General features: G+C 38.2%; 2 protein-coding genes across 3 annotated transcripts; both read left to right on the top strand.

Annotated features, from left to right (window-relative positions):
* The first annotated feature begins 1193 nt into the window (after positions 1 to 1193).
* Positions 1194 to 18238, top strand: tbca (tubulin cofactor a). Its single transcript, XM_079256760.1, has 4 exons — positions 1194 to 1333; positions 8463 to 8568; positions 13092 to 13178; positions 17572 to 18238. The coding sequence occupies exons 1-4, from the start codon at positions 1281 to 1283 to the stop codon at positions 17650 to 17652; spliced, it is 327 nt and encodes a 108-aa protein (XP_079112886.1). The 5' UTR covers positions 1194 to 1280; the 3' UTR covers positions 17653 to 18238.
* A 4377-nt stretch (positions 18239 to 22615) lies between these two features.
* otpa (orthopedia homeobox a) lies at positions 22616 to 26414 on the top strand (the record flags this gene model as incomplete). 2 transcript variants are annotated; one of them, XM_079256518.1, is made up of 3 exons in its annotated part: positions 22616 to 22652; positions 23172 to 23584; positions 25893 to 26414. In XM_079256518.1, 3 exons carry the CDS (start codon positions 22616 to 22618, stop codon positions 26412 to 26414), a joined length of 972 nt encoding a protein of 323 aa, XP_079112644.1. The 2 variants fall into 2 exon arrangements, with proteins under 2 accessions (XP_079112644.1, XP_079112643.1); XM_079256517.1 differs by having other exon boundaries at positions 22616 to 22691.
* Positions 26415 to 26857: the final 443 nt, after the last annotated feature.

Genomic DNA, 26857 nt, shown 5'->3' with positions numbered 1-26857 from the left:
CATGCATGTTCAGCTTACATGTCCCTGTTGTACAATGTGTCTCAATGGGACTATCTGGATTAATAAAGATTGAAAAAAAGAAAAGAATTAATGCATAAGAAAATTCACTCAATTTCTATTAATTTAGAAATGATTTAAAAAAAGAACAGTTCCTTACATGTTATGCTCGCTCAGGTTTACGAGGTTGGATGCAAATCAGAGTAGTGATTTGCCATTCTGAGACCTTTGTAGTTGATTTAGTAAAAAATCTCTTAGCAAAATTCTTGTGCACAATTTTATTAACCTCCCTAAACCCATCTGGTCACCTGCACTCTGTTATGCGTATTTCCAATCAACACTGCAGTATGCATAAAATAACCATGGTTAACTTTTGCCACTATGAACATATTGTACATGATTCGAAATCTTAGAGTCTCCACAATTCAACCACTAAGTTGGTTATGCAAAATAAGCAAGGATTACTAAAAAAAACTAAATTAACGGGTTATGGTTTAATGCTCAATAAATATTTGTGTGTGTATACTAGTTTGCAACAAATTTAAGATTACTTTCTGATTATGTATTCAAAAACATAATTGTTACATGGTAAATAAACCACCTTTAATAGGTGGAAGTGACTCCTTTTTGTTTTGCTTTGAAACTTTTAAATCCAGGTTAAAAACATGTCTTTTCTCATGTCCCTATGCATGACATCTGCACAGTAACTTTTAGTTAATTCTGCTTTTAATTATTTTAATATAATTTATGATTTTATTGTGACGTTGTTATTTGTATTTTTTTTATGTTTTTTTTCTGTAATGTTTTAATGTTTCATGTAAAGCACTTTGAACTGTCTTGTACATAAAAAGTGCGATAAATAAACTTGCCTTGCCTTATAAACACTTGATAATGCTTTTAAGGAAATGCTGACAACCTTTATTTTTTTTATTTTTTTTATTTTTTTAAATAAACTTTTATAACCTATAACTTAAATAATTTCATGTAGGGATGGTACATTGCAATATTCAATCAGGCCAACTCGGTTTAAATATTGTCATTTGATCATAAAATGTTTGCATAGAAACATATTTAATGAAAATGTGCTTTAAAAAAGATTTAAAGGATTCGTGCAGCACCATACTGACTTTGGACCTGTCACTCGGACCCTACAATTCAATAGTGATCTACGCCACACATCGATTTTTCTGGGCGCAGCTTGTCATCACTGATTTCCACTTGCACGCCGTATACACACAGTTAGCTGGAGACTTCACAACTCAATAAACGCAACATTCATAACCATGGCTGATCCAAGAATACGGCAAATCAAGATTAAAACAGGCATCGTTAAAAGGTAAGGATTTACTACTATATTTAGCTTTTAAATGCTCCTTACAGAAGCAAATATCAGGCGGATGCTAATAAGCTAACTAGCGTAGCTGACCAGGCACGCTGGTTTGAGATAGAGCTAGTCCGCTAGCGGAAGAACGTTTTCCCCATACGTAGTCTGGGAAACGTTGTTGCTGGAGCGCGGCCTAAACTTAGCAGCTTACTTAGCAAACATATCTCATCGTTGACATCAACTGGCAGTGTTTGCTCCGCTAAACGTACAGAGTTTGGATTAATAACGAAGCATAAGCCTGCCATCGCAGATATAACCGGGACAGTTTATATATTTCAGTGCACATTGAACCAGAGTGGTTGAATGACCGATGCAAATGGTTGCTAGCTGGCTAACGCAATGCTAAAGTAAAAGCTAACCATATTTTTGCATTAAATCTAACGGCATTCAGAGCGAATTATATAAGTTTATTATTATTATTATTATTATTATTATTATTATTATTAATAATAATAATAATACTAATAATAATAATTTTTCAAAGTAGTTAGAATTTTTAACTGTTAAAAACGTAATCTATTATTTATTAGCTGTTTATTGGCTGTTTATCATGTAGCACTCTATTACAGTGAACATGAATAGGCAAGGCGAGTTTATTTGTATAGCACCTTTCATGTACAAGACAGTTCAAAGTACTTTACATGAAACATTAAAAGCATCACAGAAAAAAAGCATAAAAGAAAATACATATAACAAAATCACAATAAAATCATGAATTATATTCAAATTATTAAAAGCAAAATTAATTAAAAGTTACTGTGCCGATGTCATGCATAGGCACATGAGAAAAGAAATGTTTTTAACCTGGATTTAAAAGTTTCTCCATTTGGTGAAAGTTTAATCTCCACTGGTAGTTTGTTCCACTTGTTTGCAGCATAACAGCTAAATGCTGCTTCTCCATGTTTAGTCTGGACTAGTTGACCTGAGTCTTTGTAATAATAGTAATGCAGGTCACCAGATGTGTAACCATACAGTCAGTTAGTTACACAATGTTTACATGCTTTTGTTGAAGGAAACCCCTTTCCTTTGGACATTTAGAAATACAGTGAAAAGGAAAGACTAATGTTGAGTTTAATGGTGGGTCTGCATTACACTATGATAAATGATCTTTGTCAAGAAATAATCACTACTATGACAGCTTTCACTTTGTCATGAAGAATTGATGAAGGTAAGCTAGTTATGAGTTTTTAACACATGTATTTTTTATTTTTTTATGCTGTGGTACAATAGAGAAAACAGTGTAATCTGAATTGTTGTATAAAATCAAAGACATAATTCATAATGAAATGTCAGAGATGCTTCAGTGTGAGACTTTAATGTAGCCACTTTGATCTAAGTTTTATAAAGTCTAAACCAAATTGCAAAAGAAGCTGGCAAGCTGGCTCATAATAACTAATTTTAGTGAAAGCAATAGTTAATTCCCTAGCTTTTACTGGTAAAATACAGCAAGCGTTGACTTTTCAGTAAAAGCAAGTTAATGCTTGAAATGGTGTGTTTCATCTCTTATACTCACTCTTTTCCTTCAGGAGCACTTTGCCCCTGCGATGCCAGTGCTGCATTTCTTATTGTACTTTGCTTTTTTAGCCATTTCATCAGAACGTATGCAGTCCTAGATGTAGACAGGCATGAACAACTCTCTCTGCAATGGAAACTAAAAATACTTTTACCTATGTCTGGTGGCAAAATGATAAATTGGTTTTTCTGGTCAATCTTGTGATCACTTGAGAAAGGTGTTTAACACTTGGATTGGAATGATTTTCTAGGCAACAAAAAGAAATGTTAGCCGCATTTTTAACATCAGCTAAAGTGAACTTTGTTGAGATTGGCAAAAAAACCTCTTGCAGACAAATGGTAATGGTAACAATTGCAGTTTCTTCACAATTTTCATAGATTTCTAGAGCTACAAAGGGGTTTCCTTTTTGTTTTCTTGCAAACAAGATAGTACTTTATTTATTGTTTAGAATGAGAAATTCAAAAGGTAGAGTAACAAATATTATACTATTAGATAGGACTGGGCGATATGACCAAAATCTCATATCCCAATATAGCTTATTTTCTATCCCCATAACGATATAAAATTGTTTGTGTAATTTTGTGTCAGTTACCAGTTATGTGTCAGATGTGCTCGGCAACAGTGATCTCTTTCCATCTGCAGGAACTATGGCCATATGGCGTTTATGGGTAAATACCTGTTGCAGTGTTTGCGTCTGGAGTTTATTATGAGTGCTTTTGCCTCTGCTTGATGCTGCTTTTTTAGCTTTTGCACCTTGACTCTTCCTTATTCTTTATCCTGATTCCTGTGGAGGTGATAAAATGAGTTAGTTGTGTCAGAGTCCGTTGTTGGGACTGTGAACTAGTCTGTTGTTGGTTCCGCGTCGGGCTTTTTATATCCAAACCGCATCCATAAAACAGGAATTTCCCCTTTTGTGAACAAGCTCATCAGTTTTGGTTGGCTGGTCATCTTCTAGTGAATTATCCTGCTCTGAAATAGTCTGCTAACTTTATTCTCCACATTTGTTTATATATTACAGCGTGCATGCATCTTGACGTAAAATACTGTAGTAAAGCACCTTATTGTGGCGTAAACGATAGAGCCTCATTTTCCATTGCCCAAACGATATATATTGTCATATTGCCCAGCCCTACTATTAGAGTATAAGTAATAAACCAAACATTAGAAAATAAAATAGGTATTTACAGTAGAAAAATGTACTATAACTGAATGTTGTGTGCAGCACTCTGTTATATAAAATATAAGAACAAAAATTTTATAAGTCATCCTAGATGCCAAAATATTGCACAGATATATAAGACTAATTTAGTCAAACATAAAAATCACACATATATGCATTAACTTGACCAGTAAATTAACCTAATGGGGAAATTCGCCCCCAACAAACTAAAAACAACATAATAAAACAGCTAAATTTGCAAATTGTCATTTATCATAACTTATCTATCTTATGTCTTTTATGCTTTTATATTGGACTCAATTTTTTTTTTTTTTTGGAATTAAAAAAAAAAACCCTGCAAACTGATCATGCAGTGTAAACCACCCTACAGAGATACTTGGTGTACAGTCTGCGCTAGATTTGTATCATGACCACATTTACCACAGTAAAGTAAAAAATATTGTCAACATCATGACGAGTATTGAGATAATGGTCTCAGTACAGAAGTATGTTTGATGGCTTCACATTGTTGCCAGACCTCTCATTCCCGTTTGTGTAATGTGCTATTGATTCCATTTTGACGAGCATCAGATTACAGGCTCCTTTAGTATGGAGGCTGGATTTCCCATAGAGTGTATGAAAAGCAGCGCTGTCATACAGTAGTAATACTGTCCCTTCTTTATGTCCTGGGAATTTTGAGGTTGAGTAAACTCTTTAAAAGTAGGACAGGGTATATTACATCTTGTCCTCCTGGAGACCAAACGTACAACCTTGACACGAACCTTTAATCAAGTGGTTGGGTTTAAACACACAGTGTGTCATGGCTCTCTGTCTCTTCATAATCCTGCGCTCCTCCCATTTAGTTTCCTACTCCTGCGTCTGTCCCCTTTTTCTCTCCTTTTGCCTTCCTCACTCCCTCCACCCTTTCATATATTTGAGTTTAGAGGAAATCTGCCTGCTCTTTCAGCCAGGCCTATTTCCAGTGGCTTTTGCACATTCCAGTCAATGCCTTTCTGCCCTAGCGAGGCGGATGCCCTTAATAAAATGACAACAGTAATTTGCCTTTGTCATTCCGGTCCCAGCACAGACTACATCGTGGCTCAAAAATACAGTGCTAGCGAAGGCGGCCGAATGTGTGTGTCGGCTGGCTCTAATTCCTTTTTTTTTCTATTTTCCAGAGAGCTGGCTTTTCCATTAAGCCTGAGGTGGCAGGTCTATTTAAAACCAGCCACGACCCCACCCCTCATTCACACTGCGCTCCAAGTCTGAGAAATAAGAAATTAACATCAGCACTGGAAGGGGAGGAATGGACATTTTGTTATTAGACTGTCCTTCAGTTTTATTCAAATTATTCAAACCACCCTGCCTCCATCTTTTCTCCTCTCTGAGCCACCGTTTTTTGACTCTAAACAGGCGACATCACTCATTCTGCATCAAGCGTGAGAGTGGAAGACAGGAGCTGCTATTGCATATGGTGCCTGTTTAAAAGCTTCTTGATGGAACTGTATTACAATGGGTGGTAATTGATGTAAAATATGACAGAGCGCTGTTGGCTTCCTTGGCTAGGCAACGAGTGGTGCAACACGGAGGGAAGGGTCTCCAGTAATGTGACTGACTAATGAAGGATTACTCACTTACAACACACAGCTGATTTTATGAAAAATGAAATTTGTGTTGTCATTTTAACAAGCGACCACAGCCGGAAAAAGACAATTAGTTGGAAATCATTATCAATAGCGATATTTTCAAACTCCATTATGCCAATCAGGGTCTGAATCTGTTTAATAGATTTAGTTCCATTTGGCCCGTAATTGATAAATAATCAAAATTTATCAATGCACTCAAGCCCATTTTCACTAGCAATCAATGAAAAGAGGCCCATTTACCACCTGACTTGGTCCAAATTAGGGATTGAATTGATGATCAATTAATCTCTAAAAAGGACTAGTAGTGTGTGTGTGTGTGTGTGTGTGTGTGTGTGTGTGTGTGTGTGTGTGTGTGTGTGTGTGTGTGTGTGTGTGTGTGTGTGTGTGTGTGTGTGTGTGTGTGTGTGAGTGAGAGAGAGAGAGAGAGAGAGAGAGAGAGAGAGTGAGAGAGTGAATAAAAGAGGCAATAAAGGTGGATAAAGGAGCCAGATAATCATGTTGATAAGGTTGGAGCTGGAAGGAATAATACAGTTAACATGGACAGCAGAAGGTTTTCTGTAAATCAGGCTGCAGGTTCACTGTGAATGTCATGAAAATAGAAGCTGTCATAAACTGCTTTTATATATATAAAAAATTAGATATTATTCCTAAAATTAATTTGAAGCTGTGTGAAAACTATAAAACAAACAAGATTTCAGTTTATATTAGAATGATTAAGAAAAAATGTTTAAATATACTTATAAGAGTAGACTAAACTCAGTATTTAATAACCTACATGATTACTTGTTTTCCAGATGGATAGAGAGAAGTAACTGTACTTGAAATAACATTTATTTTTCAAGATTTTCATTAAAATATTAAATTGGAGACAATCTAATTTATTACTTGGTCTTAAGAAATTAAATAAAAAGATTTTATTTATTTATTTATTTATTTATGGTAGTGAGCTGTTGGAAATGATGATTTTGTGCTTAATCTGGTTTCTGCAATTGCTATGACCTGATTTATAAAATACAATTTTTAAATACATCAACTGTACCAGGTGACATGGGGAGATTTTCTACCAAAATGTGTGTGTGTGTGTGTGTGTATATATATGTATGTATATATATATATGTATATATATATATATATATATATATATATATATATATATATATATATGTATATATGTATATATATAAAAAAAAAAAATTTTTTTAAAAAAATTGACTATAGCATTGCATGTAGTGCTCACTGAATGCCCAGACCTGAATATTTACTGATAAATTAAGATGCCAGTGGAGCTAGTGAAGTACTATTAGACAGATGATGAATACCCAGAGCTTGTAGAAATAATAAAAGATAAAAGTAGATTCAGGTAGATGCTGCCCAGCACCTCCAGTTTATTACTTGTTTAGTGTTGCACAGTTGTTTTAAAAAGAAAGTAATATTAATAATAATATTAATATAGAATGATAGAAGAGACATTACCCATCTCAGTGCAGAGGTGTGTAATGTTCCTACAGCTGCATGTAATTATATTGTTACACAGCGCTACAGATGTGAAACTTGTATGCAGCTACATTTCTTTGTAATCAGTCCTGAGTGAAAGTGTTTGTACTGTTTTCACCTGGATCTTAAGTTCTCTGCAGCTTTACAGAGCTTTATGGTGATTTTCTGCTGGTTGCAAAGTGGTCTTCACCTATTGCTTATCTATTTTTGGATCACTCAAATTCCTGTCATAATGTTGTTTTTTCTTGAAGAATTCAGCGGTTTTCACCGACACAGCTCTCATGACACCACTGATGATTGCCTGCTTTCTACCAGACAAAAGAATAAACCTGTTTTCACACAAACATCTGAGTTTTTTCATGGAGGCAGTGTAGTTTGGATATCTTCTGTAGTTGCAGTTCACACATGCGCTTCATGGTTTTTGCTGGAGATGTGTGCTCATTCCTGGAAATGTGAGGGAGAGGAGGATGCAGAGGAAGGAACATCTGCCAGGATGTTGCTCAGGAAGCAGGATGTGACATAGAAAATGATGTGGTTAAGGAGAGCAGATGAGGTTCCTTGCTGTGTTAACGTCAACTCGACATGTATTAACATCTGTTAATTCATGATATGTTTGCATGTCTTGTCTGGTGGATGGACCAGAAAGTTTACTTGTGGACCGGGTGGAGAATGTCTGGAACAAAAGATTTGTGTTCACACATGCTGCAGCCGTTTCTGGACTCCAGTGCATGTGTGCAAACGTTTCAAGTCGCAGTCAGTGTAACACACGAAGGTCCTTAAAATGGGCTGAAAAAGAGTAAAGCAGTGATGAAAACATGGCCTCAAGTGATCAAAAATGGAGATACTTTTGATTTAAAACATGTTTAAGAAACTGCAGTTTGAGGTTTATTCCAGAAATAAGCTTTTTTACATGCAAATGTGTCCTGTTTCCTTTAAATCCACACTTAAGCAATGTAAGTATAGTTTTAGAGAATAACTTGAGGTTAATCTTCACTTCACAGCAGCGAGGAGGAATGATCTGTTTGGTGGTTGTTGTTGCATCTTGCTGTCCTGTGGGAGATGATCTCACTGTGTCTTCTCAGTCTGTGGAGTCTGAGAATAAGGATTGATGGCCCAGTCTGTTTGGGGAAAAAAAGTGACCATTACATCTTGCTGTTGATGGCTTTGCGTATATTACCTCTGTGAGAGGCATTTATGCTTCATGTTTGAAGGAACAACAGTGTGTCACTGCCGTTAACCGTGTCTTCCTCTTTTCCTGTTTGTCTTCAGGCTGGCAAAAGAAGAGATTGCATACATAACTGAGGCGAAGCAGCAAGAGGAGAAGGTTGAAAGTCTGAAAGCAGAAGGAGGAGATGATTATGTCATCAAGAAACAGGTATTCAAGCTTTACTTGTGGTTAAACTTGACATTATCTATCAGTGAGTAAGGGGCTTTGCGCCCTCATAGCAGGGGAATAAATTGAACTTTTTTTAATTAAAGAATTTTGGAGAATCCCGTGTGATTTTTTTTTTTTCTTCTTCTTTATTTATATCCCATCGAAGAGTTTTACAATCCAGCTTTAAATAGGGCTGGGCGATATGACTATATATATAAATATCATCTGGATGATAGAAAATGTTTAGCGTTTCTTATGAGGCTCTGTTGTTTATGTATGCCACGGTTAGGTGCTTTCCTGCAGTATTTTACGTCAAGATGTGCTTTACGACATGCACGCTTCAAGATAAAAACAAACGCGAAGGAAGATAGAAGCAGACGAATTTCAGAGCAGAAGAATTCACTAAAAGATGACCAGCCAACCCAAACCAATGACCTTGTTCTTGGTCACATGGATGTGGTTTGGATATAAAAAGACAGACATTGAACAGACAACAGTTGTTTGTAAAATATGTCCCAACAATGGACTCCAATACAACTAACTTATTTTATCACCTGCACAAGAATCAAGAATAAGAATACAGAGAGTCGACGAGCAAAGGCTGCAAAAGCTGCGTCGAGTGATGACAAAAAAAGCTCATAATAAACTCCAGAGGTAAATGCTGCAGCTGGCCTTTACCCGTGGAACGCCATACAGCCATAGTTCCCACAGATAGAAGGAGATCACTGTTGCCATTACCAAGCACATCTGACACATAACTGATGAGTAATTGACATAAAATTGCACAAAAATTCAATATTGTTCTGAGGATATAAAATAAGCTATAACTGGATATGATATTTTGGTCATATGGCCTAGCCCTACTGCTGAATGTAGTTTATTTTAAATCTGTGAGAAGTCGGGCTGAAGTCACGTCACATTATCAAACCTCACTGTGGAAAGATTTTCCTTTTATGACTGAAATGTGACAGATGTGTCCAACTTCTGAAATGTACTGATAAAGTGAATAAAGATGGTTTTACTGAGCAGAGTCACTGTAAATATTCTTACAGTTCAGATCTCAGTGTGTTGACATGAATTAAACCTGCAATAAATGATGGATTCATTTTAAGGTGTAAGATGACTCAGGAATTACAACAGTGACAGAACATCCCACTTGTTCAGCTGTGTCTCTGTGATGGACATGAAGCTCTCAGCATGTGTTTTCATCTTTACCTGCCTTTAAGTGTTTTAAAACATGCATATCTTTGTTTGCTTTTCAGGTGGCTGAAGCAGCATACTTTTTTCTGATCTGTGTTTTCTGTCTGCTGCTAAGTGTGCATATCTGTGCATGTGTGCTTCGCTGTACTGATCCCCTTCTCCTGTAGAAGTCCTAGAAAAACAAGTTAATTGCCAAAGTTTTTGGTATTTTTTTAATAATTTTGTGTTAAATTATTTCATATTTAATTATCTTTAATATCATTCAGGTTGTTTTTATTTTTTTCCTGATCAAAACACTTATATTTTGTCCTTTTATTTAGAAAACTATCATATTTACCTGTCATTACACTTTGTTTTGTTAAGCTGTGCCACAATCACACAAGTAAGCATGCCCCCACCAGCAGACAGAGTTGGTTTTTAAGTAGGGATGTACCGATATCAGTATCTGTATCGGCTCAATACCAAGCGTGTGTACTCATACTTGGTATTAATAAAAGTGTATCGATACCACATTCGATACCACACTAGTCCCGCCAGTGCAGATGTGTTTGATGACATGACATGACATTGATGACAATTTGTACTGAAAGTTAGATGTTTTATATATCGCACATAGAACTTTCAGCATCCATCAAGTATTTGATATATATCAACCACGCCTACATGCAAACGTAGGTGTGGGCGATTGTTGCTTGTGTGTGTTTTGTTTTTTTTGAAGTATCACAAATCTACTGAAGCTGCTGTTGTCTTGCTACAGCCATGAAAAATGAAAATATGTATGCAAACATTTGGTTTTTAATGTATCCAAAGAGCAATATCACAAGATCATAGACATTAAAACACACTGTTCTCTTATGATTGTTTGTTGGATTTTATAGCTTTTCTTTCTTTTTTTTCTTTTACTTAAGTTTGGCAAGTTGAGGGAGATAAACATCCAGGATTTAAAAAAATAAAATAAAATAAAAAGACTTCTAAGTTGTGAGTTCAGACCAGGAATACAAGCGCAGATATTTGACAGACTTTTAAATTGGTCCTGGAGACCGCTTTTTAGGATTGAACAGAAAAATTAAGAAAATAATTTTCCACTTAATTTTCTGCATTAGCATTACTGTTTTTCTAAAGACATTGAACAGTTTATGTATTTGTCTATGAATTTAGAGCTCTTCAGCAGGATGCAGTTGACACAAACATGCAGAAACCCATCTTTAACGACGATTGGGGACTTAGCATTTAATAGTGTGCTTGTGGTTTAGTGTTAGCAGTCGTCATCACTAAAGGAGTTTAGTTTTTAGTTTGCAATATGTGACTCCATGGAGGTACAGAAATAAAATTATACCATTCATTTGCCATTGGCCTTGGGTATGTAAGATTATAAACCCACACAGGGAAGCTGGTAAAAAATATTATAATCTTTGGTAAATGATTGAATCAGACCAGTTTGTCAACTGGTTGTTTAGTTTTAGAAGGTTTTTTTTTTTGGTTTTTTTTAAGGGCTGTACGATATTTATAAAAACTAACATTGCAAGTTTTTTTCTACTCCTACGATACATATAGCAATATAAAAGAAAATACAGAATTTTTCCAACAGATGACTTGAATTAAACTTTTAAGTTATGCTGCACTCCTTTCATTTTGTTCACTCTTAACCTCCACTGATTTCACCTGTATTGTAAATGTTGAAAATATAATTTAGTCTGTATTTGTTAAACGTGTCATCTTTTACTGCTTCCTTTTATCATGCTCGCTCATGAGTACATGTTTGTTCCTTCATGTTTGTGTCGTGTGCAAACTTTACTTTTATTTCATCATAAAGGTATTTTTTGCTAATAAACAAAGCTGTGTGTTCGGTACCCTTGAAATTGATAATAACATCAAGTTAATTTTTTCCGACATTGCAGGACGTGCAGTGTGACTGTTGCACACATGGACATTACAATGATGATACTTAAACGATTTTAAACGATCAGCTCTGGTTTGTTTTATTGTCTTTAACTGAGCGTCAATCCTTGCAAGAAAAAATGTTTCAAATAAAATGTTAATTTTTTAAAGCATCTTTTACTGAACGGTGAAGTTTAAAAGTTTGGACTTTTATTAGTTCATAGTTGTCCTTTTAAAACCTGAGAAACAACCAGGAACAAAGAAACAAGATTTCTTACGCTCCAAGAAATCGACAAGAGAAGCGTCGCAGACGAGAAACACAAGTTTAGGTTTTCATATATTTATCTTTTTTGTACCACATCAGAGATTTTTGGGAAAAAAAAAGGGGGGGGGGGCATCCTGTTTGCAGACCGCTCTGATTCCCGAATACAGATGTGAACTTCAAATTAAAAATTCAGTGTGTGTTTTGTTTTGTTTTGTTCATTCACACGACAGCTCCGGCTGAGCAGCAGGCTTGGTTGGTGTTAAATGGGTAGATTGGGAGGCCAGATGGATTATGGTTGAAGATGAGAGGTCTGAGGCAGGGTGGATTAAGGGCTTATATTTTAATGGAATCAATACTCTGTAAGTGTCATCTTTATCCTGTGCTGATGGGATCATTCCACTGCACTCAAAGGGCACCGTGACTTTCCTCTGTTTCAGCATCCCTTCGCTTTGTCTAGCTCACCTTGTCACATCTAGATGGCGACCAGCTTCGCTAGTTGTCTCTTGTGGCGCTCTGATGCACTTATATGCTGCCAGACTGGCAGAGTTTCAGTCTGATCTCCATGTGTGTGTGACTGTATCCATGTTTTGACTTTCTAGCACAACACAGGGATAGATGAGGAAGCATCTGTCAAGAGCGAGTGTGTCTGACAACGTTAGCCAACTCTTCTCTGCTCTTTAGGGCGCCAGCTGAGGGAATTCCACATTAGCTGCGGCTGTGCAAGTTCCCCAGGCTGTAACACAGCTCCACTACAGGCGTAGTAATACTTCTTTACGCCTGATCACAGAGCCCTCGGCTCAAGGTTTCTTCATTCATCCAGGTGTGCAGCCAGATCGAGGTGGTCCCCCGCTGCCCAACTCCCAGCCCCGATCGATAACTCAATAACATTTTTCATACTGCCGGCTTGTTGGGGAGATGTTAACCACAGCTGAGTGTATGTGGGACACCCTGCATGTTACCGCCAGGAACGAGGCTGGAGGAAAATCCAGGGAATGAATATGCTGGTGTCTGGCTGTTTAAACTAATGTTCCTAACTAGGAAAAAAAAAAAAAAAGCACATTTGATCGTTTTTAATATTTTTTTTAAGCTAAAAAGGTAATGAGAAACAGTGATGGGAGTACTGGTACAGGTTTTCTGATTAATAAAGGCAAACTAATGTGGTCTCTCTGTGGGGTTTCAGATGGAGGTGTTGCAGGAATCAAGGATGATGATCCCAGACTGTCATCGCCGGCTGGCTGTAGCACATGCAGACCTGCTTCAGTTACTAGTGAGTAACACTTGGTGGCAATATGATGTGGAAAAAAAAAATCATAAAAGTACCATTCAGTACCATTGCTTTGGAGTGGCATTTGTGTGATACTACACAAAGTGATGCAAACAGTCTATATTCAATGAGGTTTTGGAGTCCTGACTCAGAGCTGGTGCTTTCACAACATGCATCAAACACTGCGCGCAAGGCGGACCACTTTGTGCTGTAAGCACCCCAAAGAAACCGTGCAAGCAGCTCCTATCAGGTCTAACGTTGACCTCGTACAAACAGTGGCTGTGTCATGACTAACGGTACGTCACCACAGTTTACTGAAACTAATGTGACGCTTGTATAAAAGCCAATAACTTTATCTTAAAGGTGCAGCAAAATCATTGGTCAAAGACAAATTGGTGGCTAAATCACTTCAGTGGCTCAGGTGGTAGAGACGCTCGTGTTGTGACCTGATGGTCGGTGGTTCGAGTCCTGCTCCTTATGCTGCTGCAGCCCTGAGGATGATTGTTCTCTTCCCCAGATAAATGCAGCAGGAAATGCACATGATAGATGTTGAACAAGTGCGGGACGCAGAGTTTTATGGTCAGAATGTTTTGTAATGCACATGGAAGACAAAACACACTGAAGTAGTTGCAGTCATTACTAAACATGAGGATCGGATCCACTCGAAGTGAAAACATGTTCATGCCTGGAGGACTTTTGGCCATTTATGGTCACCGTACGGTCACATCTGTGAAGTCATTTCTATGTTCATCTTTACACGACATGTGAGTGAGTCTTACACACTGTAGTTGTTCAGGTCCGATTCTAAAAATGTCAGAATATTTGCTTTAATTTCACTCTGCAGACAGTTCAAGTCGTGACTCTATCTCTACTGAGGTTTTATGTCAGGGTGTTACTCCAGCTGATCCACACCCTCCAAGTCCCACTTTTAAGTTGTAAGATGACTGTTGTATTATCTCTCTGGTGGGTTTCTTATTCCATGAAAGACTTATGTCTCCACCACACTGGACTGCAAATGGAGACTAATGTGACTTTCTGGCATCCTTATTCTGACGTACACGGTAAATAACAAATCAGTGGACTCACCAGCTCAGTGCTTCACTCAGATCAAGTCCTGAAAGAGGTGTCCACACTCATGGTTGTCACATAGAACTAGATAGTAATACATATTGTCAGATGACTGATGCTCACGTGGTCTAAGTCTATCATTACATCTCAGATCTGTAAATTATTTTCATAAGGAAGGAAGGAACTTTGCAGATCTTCTATTAAACCAAGTGGAAGTGGAACAGACCTGATGAGTCCCCTGGTGAGACATCATAATGAATCCCTGGACAAATAGCACACCAGATGAATTTGTCTCATCCCGCTTACGTCATACAGACATTGTAGAGCTGGAGTACAAGATACTTATGAAACTGGACTTCACCATAGGGTTGCCATGAACATTTATTTTCATAATCAACTAGTCTCCAGTTATTTTGGGGATTAGTTGACTAATCAGATCGTATGTAAATTATAGCTTATTGCAACAACATGCAGCTTCCAGCTGATGGGTTATCTCTGTTATGTGCAGCTAAAAGATATTTATGGAGATAGTTCTTCTTTGAGTTAACTTTGCAGATTGTAGTTTAAAAAAAAAAAAAAAAAAAGAGAAAGTTTTTATTTCATTAATCTGTGGCATCAAATAGCTGCTTTCAAGTCCTGAATAGTAGGGGTGGGAAAATGGAATCGAAAAATCGATTATCTGGATTTTTTGCTTCACAATTTTAAAATCAATGTTTTTTTTGGTTAAAAATTGATTTTTTTTTTTTCTCAAATAAAAATAATCCATTATGAAATTTTAGTCATTTTTATTGTTTTTATTGATCTTTTTACATGTCTTTTTGGGCATTATAGCAGCAGAATGATTGTCTAGCTACTGTGTTGTGTTTTCCTAATTGAAATCAAGAAAAATGAGAAGCAAAAAAAAAAAAAAGTTTTATACTTTTTTTTTTTTTTTTTTAAATCTACAGAAATCAGCTAAATTGAAGAAAAGTTTCTTTCATTGATCATTGGCATCAAACAGCTGTTACAAGTACAGAATAGTGATAGAAAGTCGAAAGAAGTCGGCACCTGAAACCAAAAATAAATTACCCACAAAAAAAATCAGTTTTAGTTCACTGTTGACGTTCATGATAACAGCTAACGTGCCGAGATGAGCATCCCGTTTGTCAGAAGACGAATTAGCCACTATGTCCTTCCTTTTAGGTGTTGCCGTCGATCCGACGCGGAAGGCAAGTTGTACCTTGCATTCGGGCTGTGATGACACGCTTTCGTCCCGATTTGATTTGAGTCCGATCGTTTTGGGGGCCGATTCAATTTAAATTGGTATTCTCTTTGATTTTGCTGAATTTTCTAGACTAAAAACAAAAAAAAAAGTACAATTTTTTTTGGGGATGTCAGGTTTCTTAATTTTAATGAGGAAAAAACAACCCAGTAGTCAGACCATCATTCTGCTGCTGTAATACCTAAGAACACAAGTAAAAAGATCAATGAAAACAATAAAAATGACAAAAAAAATATTTATTTTTTTAAAGAAATGAGATTTTAAAAAAAGAAAAGGGAAAAAAATTCGCAAAAAAAAAAAAAAATTTAAATTGTGAAGCAAAGAAAAAATCCAGATATTTATTTTTTTATTATTATTATTTTTTTTAATGAGATTTCCCACCCCTACCTTGCAGATGTGGCATTGCAATGCTTTTATAAAACACTCAAACTCTCGGGCTCCGCTGCCGGCTCGCCGTGATTGGTTAAGCATAAGTTTTTGCAGCGACGTCACGGGTGACCCTGACTGCTGCTACTTCACATGTGCATCAAGGACAGAAAGCCAGATAAGGCAACAGAAGGTACACAAGCAGTTTTTTAAATAGTTATAATTATATATTTATATATTTAGATAATTATAAAAATAGTCATCAACTATTTTATTAGTCGTACTAACAATGACTAGTCAACTAATCGTGGAAATCTTACATCAACAAATTCATGAACTGTATCTATTCGCCGAAAACTAATCAACACCAAATTCCTAATCTCTTTTTTTAATTTTCATTGTGAAATAAATGTGTTAAAGGAATCTTAAAAAAAACAGTACCAGACTGGATTGTTTTGCTCTGAATTGTCATGTTTGAACATAAATCATTCCTGAATTATTTCTTCTTACCACATGGACCAACATGGGTATTGAACCATCTTGTAACGGTGACACACTCAGTTTATTTCACGATACACTCATTGCCACTCTGTAAACAAGACAACACACTCCTTTATCAAAACCAGTCTGTTAATATGAAACATTAAAGCCTTCATAGTTATTGCAAATCATACAATGTATCTACTAAGCATTTCTGTTAGCTTGTTAGCTCCTATGAAGTGTGTCTAAAGCTGCATTTGATGCACCTCTGCAGGAAGTCGGCTAATTCCAGGTTTTCTTTGTTCTTTAGCTGAAGCCTCATTAAGTTATGGAGTTCAGTAAATGAAGAGAGATTTACAAACTCAGCGACGAGGGTACCTTTTCTGATGCTAGATGGAAGAAGAAAGAAACATTCTGTGTTTGTTGTGTCGCTGCCTTTCTGGAAAAATGTGAAGTTAAGAGTTAAATACCCTGCAGAAATACCCGAATAGAAAACCTGAATTCTAGTGACAGCTTCTTTAACTTCTGAGACCCCCTTCCAGTTTCCAGAGTAGAACATAAATACAGCTGCAGAGATGTTAAAGTGGTTGTTTACTCTAACATGATGCTTATTGTGTTGTAATGCGCTTTGAGGCGTATTATAAAATGCATTAAATGAGCGAAACATTTGCATATGAACGAGTCTTTGTCTGTCTGTACTGTCACAGAGCGTGTCAAAGCCCGCAGGATTTAAGTTGATATGGTGAGAAGCAAACATGAGCCTGTATGTGTCGGGGTCAGCTTAATTAATGCAGAGCAGCAGCCAACATGAGGGCTGGTGGTAGGCAGAGGGAGCTGGAGACATGTCCCCTCTCCTACAGCTCGTCCTCCCTTCCTTCTACCCTGAGACAGACGTGCACATATACACACACGCTCATCACAGCTCATTAGCAGCTCTGTCATCGGGGTGACCATCACAGCAACTCAAACACACTTGATTAAAGGCCGTGGACACCTTGCTGTCACGTTATCGCTCAGTCCAGCCTCTTCATTGCTATTTATAGGTCCCAATAAGTTTTAAGATGACAATAAAATGACAAACTGTTTGGTTACTTCTTCATGTTGTTTTTTTGTGACGGCTTAATCACAAAGTCAACGTCTTAATTCTTTATTTCAGGTGCAGCAGAAGAAAATAAAACCAACCCAAACCTGTTTTTTTTTTTTTGGTGTGTGTCTTCCCAGGAAACAGAAGAGGATCTGGGTGAATCAGAGGAGTACAAAGAGGCTAGAAACATATTGGACTCGGTGAAGCTTGAAGGATGATTTCTGATGTGTTTCTGTTCTCACTGTGAGATTCACCTGCTTAAATGTCCATTCCTTTCGTCAGGCCTTGTTTGGAGCCGTGGAAGCCAACCGAATCCATTCAAAGTCTCTGCTCTTGATGTAATTATTTCTACTGTTTACTGTTAACGTGCCACCACATTTGTTCACGCCTTTCCTGCGTGTAAAATCCCATAAGAACATGATAAAGCATTCAGTTTTATTAGAGTACAGGAGTGGAGGGTTTTTCTTCATTTCTCATTCTAACACACCGTCAGGATTTCATCTTTGTTATTAAAGTCATGTTTTTGCAATAATCATTTAGAGATTTTGATGCTTTGAAAAATTAATTCAACACTTTTCATATTTTTTTAATGAATCTTGCCTTTTTTTTTTTAAAATCTTGTCTGACCTTTTATAGGCCTAACTTTTTTTTTTTCTTCCAAAATGCCCAAAACAATGCTTTGGTTATTAAGTTCAACACTGATGTTTGAAATAAGATTAAAAGCAGTGATTTTTAGCTTTCCTTAATCCTTGAGTTTATGAAGGTGTAATAACATGAAATAAACTTGAGCAAACGTGGTCAACATATTTCATTCTTTATCAGATTTCTTTTGCTTTCTGATTGGTTAATCCATTTAACAGGATGGACTTGGTTGCTTGTATTCACCTGATGGTATTCCTGTTAACAACAGGGAATTAGATTGTGTCTGGATGCCTGCTATGAAGACAAGAGCACTTTGGGGAACCCTGTCAGTCAAATGACAAATGTTGGTTATGGCCATGAATGCCAAAGCAGCATGTCCCTGCTGCAGTCCCATCTATTATCCAAATGGCCTAAAATAACGACACCTTACATTAAGGCTGAGAGACTCCTTCCTAAATAGTCATACTTATAAATGAACTCAATTGCCAGACAAATTAAGGTTACATTTGACTTGATCCTTATTTTACAGATTTCGATAATTATCGGGATCACCCCAAAGTCTCATTACAGGCCTAATGAGGCGCTGCTACTCCGTGACATCTACCCCGCTCCATCTCGTTAAGGAAATCGCTCTTCAATGCTGATTATTTTATTTGGAGGTATAATTATATTTCTTTCGGATAAATCACGGCCTAATGGAGTCCGTGCAGAGGGCAGCGGCGCTAATTGAGGCATGAGATGCGGCGGCGGGGCGCTACACCTGGGTTTGTCTGACCCGCTCCGCGCTCTGAAGCTGGGGCTCGGTTAGAAGTGCTTTAAGGTCCTGTTCTTCAGAAAAGCAACTGTAATCACGTGGTTCTGGATGGGAAAATTGTAAGTTGGAAACATCTGCAGGATTTAGTTAATGTAAACTTCTCAGATATCTTCAGTTTTGATTCTCCTAAATAAGTTTGGAAATGTGATTTTATTTGTACATGTTTAATAGATGTTAAAATATGTTTTACATAGTTTTATCTGCCAGACAAGTGGAGTAAGAAAAAAAAAAAAAGGTAAAAAAAAAAATCACTTCGAAGTTTTAGGCCACGCTGGTTTCGTGCGTTTTTACGCACGGTTTTTAATTAAATGTTTCAGTATATACCGTCTCTTGCAGCACAAAACTACCAAGTAAATCCCAAGAATTAACCTTAATTTAGCTGTTTGCCAGAAGGGAAAACATTGTTATTTTTTTATCCAATAAGAAAAAAATTAACCACATGCAAAACGAATACCCCATCCAGCTAAGCTGAACTCAAATCAAAGATAGTTCAACAAAATAAGTTATGTGCTGGAAAAAAACGATATTTACACATTTTACAATGGAATATTTTACATTTTTCTTGTAACGTTTATTGGACAGCTGTGTTGGTGCGTAAAATTGGTTAAAAAAAGAAAAGAAAAAAAAGCGTAACGCAGCCCTGAAATGCTCCAGAAACAGTCCTGCAGCCATCAAAAGACAACTTTGAGTTATTAAGATGAACTTTATAAAATTATACAGTCTTAATTAACCTTTTATTCATCAATAAACTCTGTTCATTTTTAGTTTGACTGATGAGGAGTGTTGACAAAGCAGTCATTGCCTGTTATTTAAAATGTTGCTGTTTCATTGGCGGGGAGAGCTTTGCGTTGAACCTTGTCATCAGACATGTCCCACGTTCTGCCTCTGAAGTTGCTCCATGTCAGGTATTTGTCACTGTAGAGCTGCAGCATCAGGAGAAGCTGCTCTTCTCTTCCTCACCACCGTAACTCATTCCTCCTAAATCTCCCAGACTGTCACCAAATCAACTGCATGAAACAAGAATCTAATTTGTTAAACTGGGAGCTCGTGCAGATGGAAGATCGATTGTGTTTCTCCGTAGAAATCTCTAATTGAGTGAATGTAGACTGCAAAGGCCGGGCAAACAAATGAAACTCGCCTGTACTGTAGGTAACCAGGAGGTCACGGGTTCAAGCCCTGCCAGGCGCCTGGCGCGTGCCATCAACAATCACACGTGGAAACCTCTGAGACAACCCTCATCAGAGTTCCTTGTTGTTCTGTTGACTATTCTCTTTTTTTTCTGTTTATTAAAAGTCACTCCTCATCTCCACAGCGCGTGAAAACGTCAACTTTCCACTCAGATGCACCGCATTAACTTACAAGAAGTGGATTTGTTTGTCTATTTCTATATGTAGGACGGATATGATTGATGGGAGTATATTAGGGGAATCTGCACGCGACGAAATGCGGCTATAATTGTCCTTAAATCCCTGCTTAACCTATAATTATGACCTTAATGTATCTTGAAGCCATCACACACTATTTTAACAGTGTGGGTTAAAGCTTTAAATTAAACGCAGTAACCAATATTAAATAAACATTGCAGTCATTTTCCCCAAAGATCAAGGCCCACACATATTAAAATAAAACGCTGAATCGGAAGTGTTGGGGACTATAGATTAGTAAATATATCTATATTTGAAAAACAGCACAGAAAAAAAAAGATTATTTAGATGTGTTTGTTTATTTCAGCTCCTTTAGCGCCGATGCTTCAAGCTGACGTCTCATCATCTGTTCTCCTCTTGTTTGGGTTAAATATGACCTGCTGCAACGAGAGGAGTCATTCACTTGTGTTTGTACAGCTATAAAACCGTGGAGCCATTGAAAAGTCGTAAAACGAAGCACACAATCCATCATCCCACAGTATGAAGGGTTGAAAGGATTTTCTCAGCTCAGGCTGCCACTGGAAATCTATACAGAAAGAGGACAAACGGTGTTTTTCTGTAATAATGATGACAGTTATCTGTCACCTATTTTGCTTATAACGCGTCCTTATTATCAGACAGACAAACATGCGCCCCTAAAACAACGAAAATGAACAATTCTAGGCAAATTTCTGCACGTGTAACGCTTAAATCCAGTGTTAAACTCCTAAAAAAAAACTACCTCAAGTCCACTTCTAACGACACCAGAGCCTGAACAAAGCTGAGGACAATAAATATCTCCACGTGCGCATCTTCTTCTCTTCCTCCCCTGAAAGACGCAGACTTCGGCGCAAAGACGGACCTCCTTCCACATCCCCGACAGTCCAGACTCCGGCACGAGCATGCTCCCTATCCATCCCTCCCCAGTCTGTCGCTCGTGCCACCAGATTGCAGACAAATAAAAGCTGGGCAGCAGAGGAAACTGACGCCTGCATGAAGAAAAGCCCGGAGTTCACGCCCGGACGCCTCCTTTGTGGGATTTTTCCAGCACATAAAAAATGAATCTGCCCTCTGAAAGCGTCGCGACATCTGTCTGATTTTTTCTCCTTTAAACATGTAGCAAACTGGTGTTTGTGTGTGTGTGTGTGTGTGTGTGTGTGTGTGTACAAGTGTGAACTGGCGTGCTAATTGAATAGAACTGGTTTTACTCGGTTTTTAAAATGTGTTTCTATTTGTTTTGCTTTAAAAAAATAGAAATAAAAAAAAATGCAGCAGCAGAAAATAAACTGGTGTCCGTTCAGTGACCGTGTTTCCTCTTGTAAACCCATCTGTATGTCAGGCTTTTAGCTGCATCTCTGCGTCTCTTCATCCAGTTTACGCACAACTCCCTCCACGTTTTCACAATTAATGTGCTCGCACATCATTTCTATTGAGCCCCATCCTTCATGACAGTTGGTGCTAAATGCAAGTAAACTGCAACTAATTTATGCTGCTTTCACTCCGAGAGCTGTTTGCACTGAAAGCATCGGCACATAGATTCAACACTAATTGCATAAACGCGTAATGACTTCGAAAACGAGCCTGTTCCGAGTCAAAGTTTGCTGTTTGCTCGTATTAGAGCTCGTTTTGGAGATCAAGGGAATTAGAAGAGGTCCACCTGGTTTCCAAGAGCCATTTAGTGCCGTGAAAGAGATCTACATTGTCAGCATGTGGTCTAAAAATATCATAAAAATAAGGAAAAAAAACTAATTCGTTGTTCAACTAAAGAGTTATTTTGCAACACGCGCAACGCCTTTTAATGCAACCTTGTGGTTCCCACTAATATGAGAAACTAAATCTTGTTTCAGAGGCCTACCATTAAAAAAAACACACGAGCAGAACAGCATGCACAATTAGACAAATATTGTGGTGATCCAACATTTCTCGGACGGGTCGAAGCTTTCGCTCAGATATTAAATCAGGTCATTTTATTGGATGTAATTTGGAGGAGAAATCAAAGCCAATTACAGGAATGAGGAGGAATGAACTTGTGGGATGTGAGGATGGAGGAGGTGTAGAAGGGGGCGCCGGGGTCTCGCGCTAAAGCTGACATACCTCAGGCTTCAGCTCTGATTGGTCCTCGTTTGGAGAAGCTCATGGGTTCATTCCGCTGTTAAGCGCCTCCCCATTTCTCTAAACTACATTATAATGCAACGAACCTCCCTTTTAACCACAAACCGAATTTGCTTTCATTTAGGCTATATATATTTCTTAAATAGGTTAAAGTCATAGAGATTTTTTTCTTTTTTTTGGGAATAGCATTTGGCCCTGGAGCGGTGTGCGATGCTATCTCACGCCGACCTCCTGGATGCTCGCCTCGGTGAGTTAACATCACCAAACTCCGGTCTTCAACTCTACTGTAAGCTGGAGTAACTTCTCATCTTAAATCAAGCTCAGAAAATTGTCAATTTCCTTCTTATATTGTCTTAATGTGACTGAAGTGAGCTAAATTCGCTTAATTCATTGGAAAAGTAATTATTATTATTATATTACTGCGTAATTTGATTTAACAAATTTCTAAGATATCAGTGTGATCGAATTAAATGAAGAGTATTTAAGCAGCAGATTGTAATGTGCATGCTGTTTCTCCAAAAAGAGCTGCAGTCATTGCTTAATCCTTGTATTTGTTGGATGGTTTAATGCATGCATTTGATTGCTTTTCTGTTTTGGCAAAATGATGCTTCAGCATATCCTAGTTGCGCATTTTTGCTTGTAAAAGGATCAGATTGTAGAGTGTAGTTTAAAACCTGCATGTTTCAGCTGTCTAACATGTCCCTTTTCCTCCCGCAGAGAAGGTGTTTCCTGACAGAAATCTCACCTGCTCTACTTGTTTGTGCAGGGATGAAGGATGCTGCGGCGGAGCTTCTGGGCCACAGGGAGGCTTTGAAGTGCAGACTCGGTGGTGGGGGACCGGATCCGGGACATTCCGGGGAGCTCGGCCCAGGTCCGGACGGCGTGGAAGGAGCCACGATGCTCCCCGGCGATGACATCAGCAGCGGCGGAGGATCCAACCCGGTGCAGGTGAACAATAAGGAGCAGGAGAAGCAGCAGCAACAGCAGCAGCAAAACAGCAACAACAACCCCAATCAGTCCGGAGGGCAGCAGACCCAGAAACAAAAGCGGCACCGGACCCGCTTCACCCCGGCGCAGCTCAACGAGCTGGAGAGGAGCTTCGCCAAAACGCACTACCCAGACATCTTCATGCGCGAGGAGCTGGCGCTCAGGATCGGCCTGACGGAGTCCAGGGTGCAGGTGGGACTTCTGCAAATGTGCTTCTAGTCGTTTGTGGTGGAAATTTGTTGGTTAAAAAACACGTGGACAGAATATTTCACATTTCATGCAGAGTTTATTTACATGACAAAGATCGTTTATTTGCTGCTTGTTTACGAAAAATATCCTAAAAAAACAAAACAAAAAAACAAATGAAAGGGCTGGAATATTTGATAAATATAGCAAGTCACATCCAGAGAAATTAAACATCCTGAACATGAACATTTAATTCCACTTTGTGACCTAAGAATTCAAACTGTGTCGCCACATTTCCTGCAATATTTTATATTTATTTTACTTTGAAATTTTTACGCCACTAATCAACAAAACAAAACAAACAAACAAAAAAAATCCCTGTTTGGATGTTAAACGTCAGCTTTTAATGCATTATTGTTTGACAGTTTGTAACTGATTAAATTAAAATATATTTAATTCGCACCAGCAGATTTTAGGAGTAAAAATAACGATGACAAATGGTTTTACTGGTTTGTTGATGGTTGCAGTGGAGTTATGTAGCAAATGTGGAAAATACACATTTCAGTACGTTTTATTTTTTGTTGATTTAATTTCAAGGAAAAATATTTTACCATCACAGCACAAACTGAAACAATTTATTTTATTTGTTTGTCGCCGTGTTTCTTTAAAACATGCAGGTTTAGGACTTAATGTATGTGTGTGTGCGTGCGTGTGTATACACAGCATACAGGGACTCAACCTGGTGGAATAAACAAGTGGTGACTTCTCAAAAGCAACCTGTAACATAGATTATAACCCATCAGGTTATGACTAAAGGCTTTATTTGGTCCTGAATACTGACATTAAAACCTGTTTGTCATCATGACAGGATTCTTTATAAAATCACGACGAGAAATTAATAATTTCTTATTTTAGAAAAGTCCCTTACCAAACAATAGTATACCCAAATTTTATATTTCTGTATTTAATCTCAATAAAATTGGTGTAAAATTCCTGCCTGATTAAAACTGGCCTACAATGTGTTCCCATCCCGTATAATTATTCTGCAGGGATCCAAACGCTGATGGCAGCTTTATGACGCTCATTTAATCGTCTCTGATCAAGCAGATATTAGACATTTAATGTCTATGCCATCCTAAAAGCTCTGTTTCGCTGCATTATTTTCTCAATATAGTGTCTTATTTGTGGCTGCTCTCTGCACAGGCTGAGTAAAATCCCAGCCGCATTGTGAAGCCTTGATATCACAGCAAAGGCAATTGCAGTTGGGTTACTCACATGTGAAATAATACCCCGATTATCATTATTATCATTGCACGGCTCCATTCCCTTCCTTTACCATTTACATAAAATCAGAATTAGTGAAATGATGCTCGTCGGCTATTATGATAGGGCTGAAAAGAAGAAGGTTGTTTGTTCTCCTCAGCGATGGGCCTGTCAGCCTCTCCACGTCTTCATGCCGGACGCGCTGAGGACGCATCTGTCTTAAAGCCAAGGAGGAATTGCGTTTTCTTTGCTTTGAAGTGTAATGCATTTCAGGCCGGATTTCACGGCTGGCTACGCCGGCAGGGAGGAGAGTGAGATTGTCCCGTTCTTATTACTGCGCCCCACTTTCTCAAGCAAATCTTCACATTAATCACAGACTCCCGCTTTCAGGCCAACCAGAGGGAGCTCAAGGACTCCCGGAATAACGCAGAAAAACTATTGATCTCAGCAATAACATCATTTTTATTATGGGAGAAGCTGTCTGCAATCCTCCTTAAATGTTATGTGAGGGCAAATGAAAATTATTCTGATATTTTTAACAAAACAAACAAACAAAAAAATCTTATTTTTATTGCACAAAAAAAAAAAAAAAAAAAAAAAAAATCAAGACAAATAACTTGAAATATGTTAAGAACAAACATAATTAAAGGTACTTTCTGATAATTTATTAAGGCAGAACTAAAAAAAAAAAAAGTGAGGTCAATATAGAAATGTAAGATTGCAAAAATATAATAAATATAAAACAGAAAAATGTTTAAGTGTTATTTAACCTTTTCTATTTATTTTACTATTTCATAAAAAAAATGCAAATACATTTTGTTTTTATTAGTTTTGTTGATCTATATGTCAGGATCTTGATTAAAAATCCTAAATAAATGCTCTTTTTTGTCTCTCTCAGATGATTTATTATTGCTTGTTGGGATGATGGCGATGATAACACACACTGATGCCATAACCTTTTTATGCTCTTCCAGCTCTGCTAACATGACCTGTCAATGCACCAGCAGCCATTTCACCTGAACCCAATAACTCATGTCTTCTCTCTCCGCAGGTCTGGTTCCAGAACCGACGCGCCAAATGGAAGAAGCGCAAGAAGACCACCAATGTCTTCAGAGCTCCGGGGACTCTCCTGCCGACGCACCACGGCCTGCCCCAGTTCCCGTCCGCCGCGGCCGCAGCAGCGGCCATGGGAGACAGCCTCTGCTCCTTTCACGCCAACGACACCCGCTGGGCCACGGCAGGGATGCCCGGCGTGTCTCAGCTGCAGCTCCCGCCCGCTCTGGGGCGCCAACAGGCCATGGCGCAGTCCCTTTCTCAATGCAGCCTCGGTGCAGGGCCGCCTCCCAACTCCATGGGTCTGTCCAACATGTCGTCAAACGGCTCCGGGCTGCAGTCCCACCTGTACCAGCCCACCTTCCCTGGAATGGTACCCGCGTCCTTATCGGGCCCGACCAACGTGACCGGCACGCCTCAGCTGTGTAGTTCCCCGGACAGTGACGTCTGGAGAGGGACAAGCATCGCGTCGCTGCGCCGCAAAGCGCTGGAGCACACAGTTTCCATGAGTTTCACCTAGTAACCAAGTGCAGCGGGGAAAGTGACCCTCTGCGTTTAGTTTGATCCACCCAGCCCATCCAAACGGCGCACCCGGAAAAATACAATCAGGATACTTGTTCACATCCCAAACTGCAGCTGCACATCTGGCATTTTGGCATTTTTTTTCTCCCAAAAAGAGGAGAACTGATGCTCTTCATCGGGCCTGTTGGTCCTGATCAAACCACTGGGCTGGTTCCGTTTGAAGCTCTACTTTATTATTTCGCATGTAGCCTCTGACAACTATTTATTTATCTATTTAAATTAACTTATCGGTTTGTTCAGTATTTATTTATTTATTTATTTATTTATGTGGCACATAGAGACAGCCTTTATTACTGCTGGGCTTTCGGTGACATTTGCTTGGTGACTGATGATTTCTGATGAGCAATTCTCTGAAACGCAAGATTCCACTTCCCCCCCCCC

Source organism: Telmatherina bonti (assembly GCF_933228915.1).
Source record: "Telmatherina bonti genome assembly, chromosome: 17".
Taxonomy (NCBI): domain Eukaryota; kingdom Metazoa; phylum Chordata; class Actinopteri; order Atheriniformes; family Telmatherinidae; genus Telmatherina; species Telmatherina bonti.
This window is presented reverse-complemented; position numbering and strand designations above follow the sequence as displayed.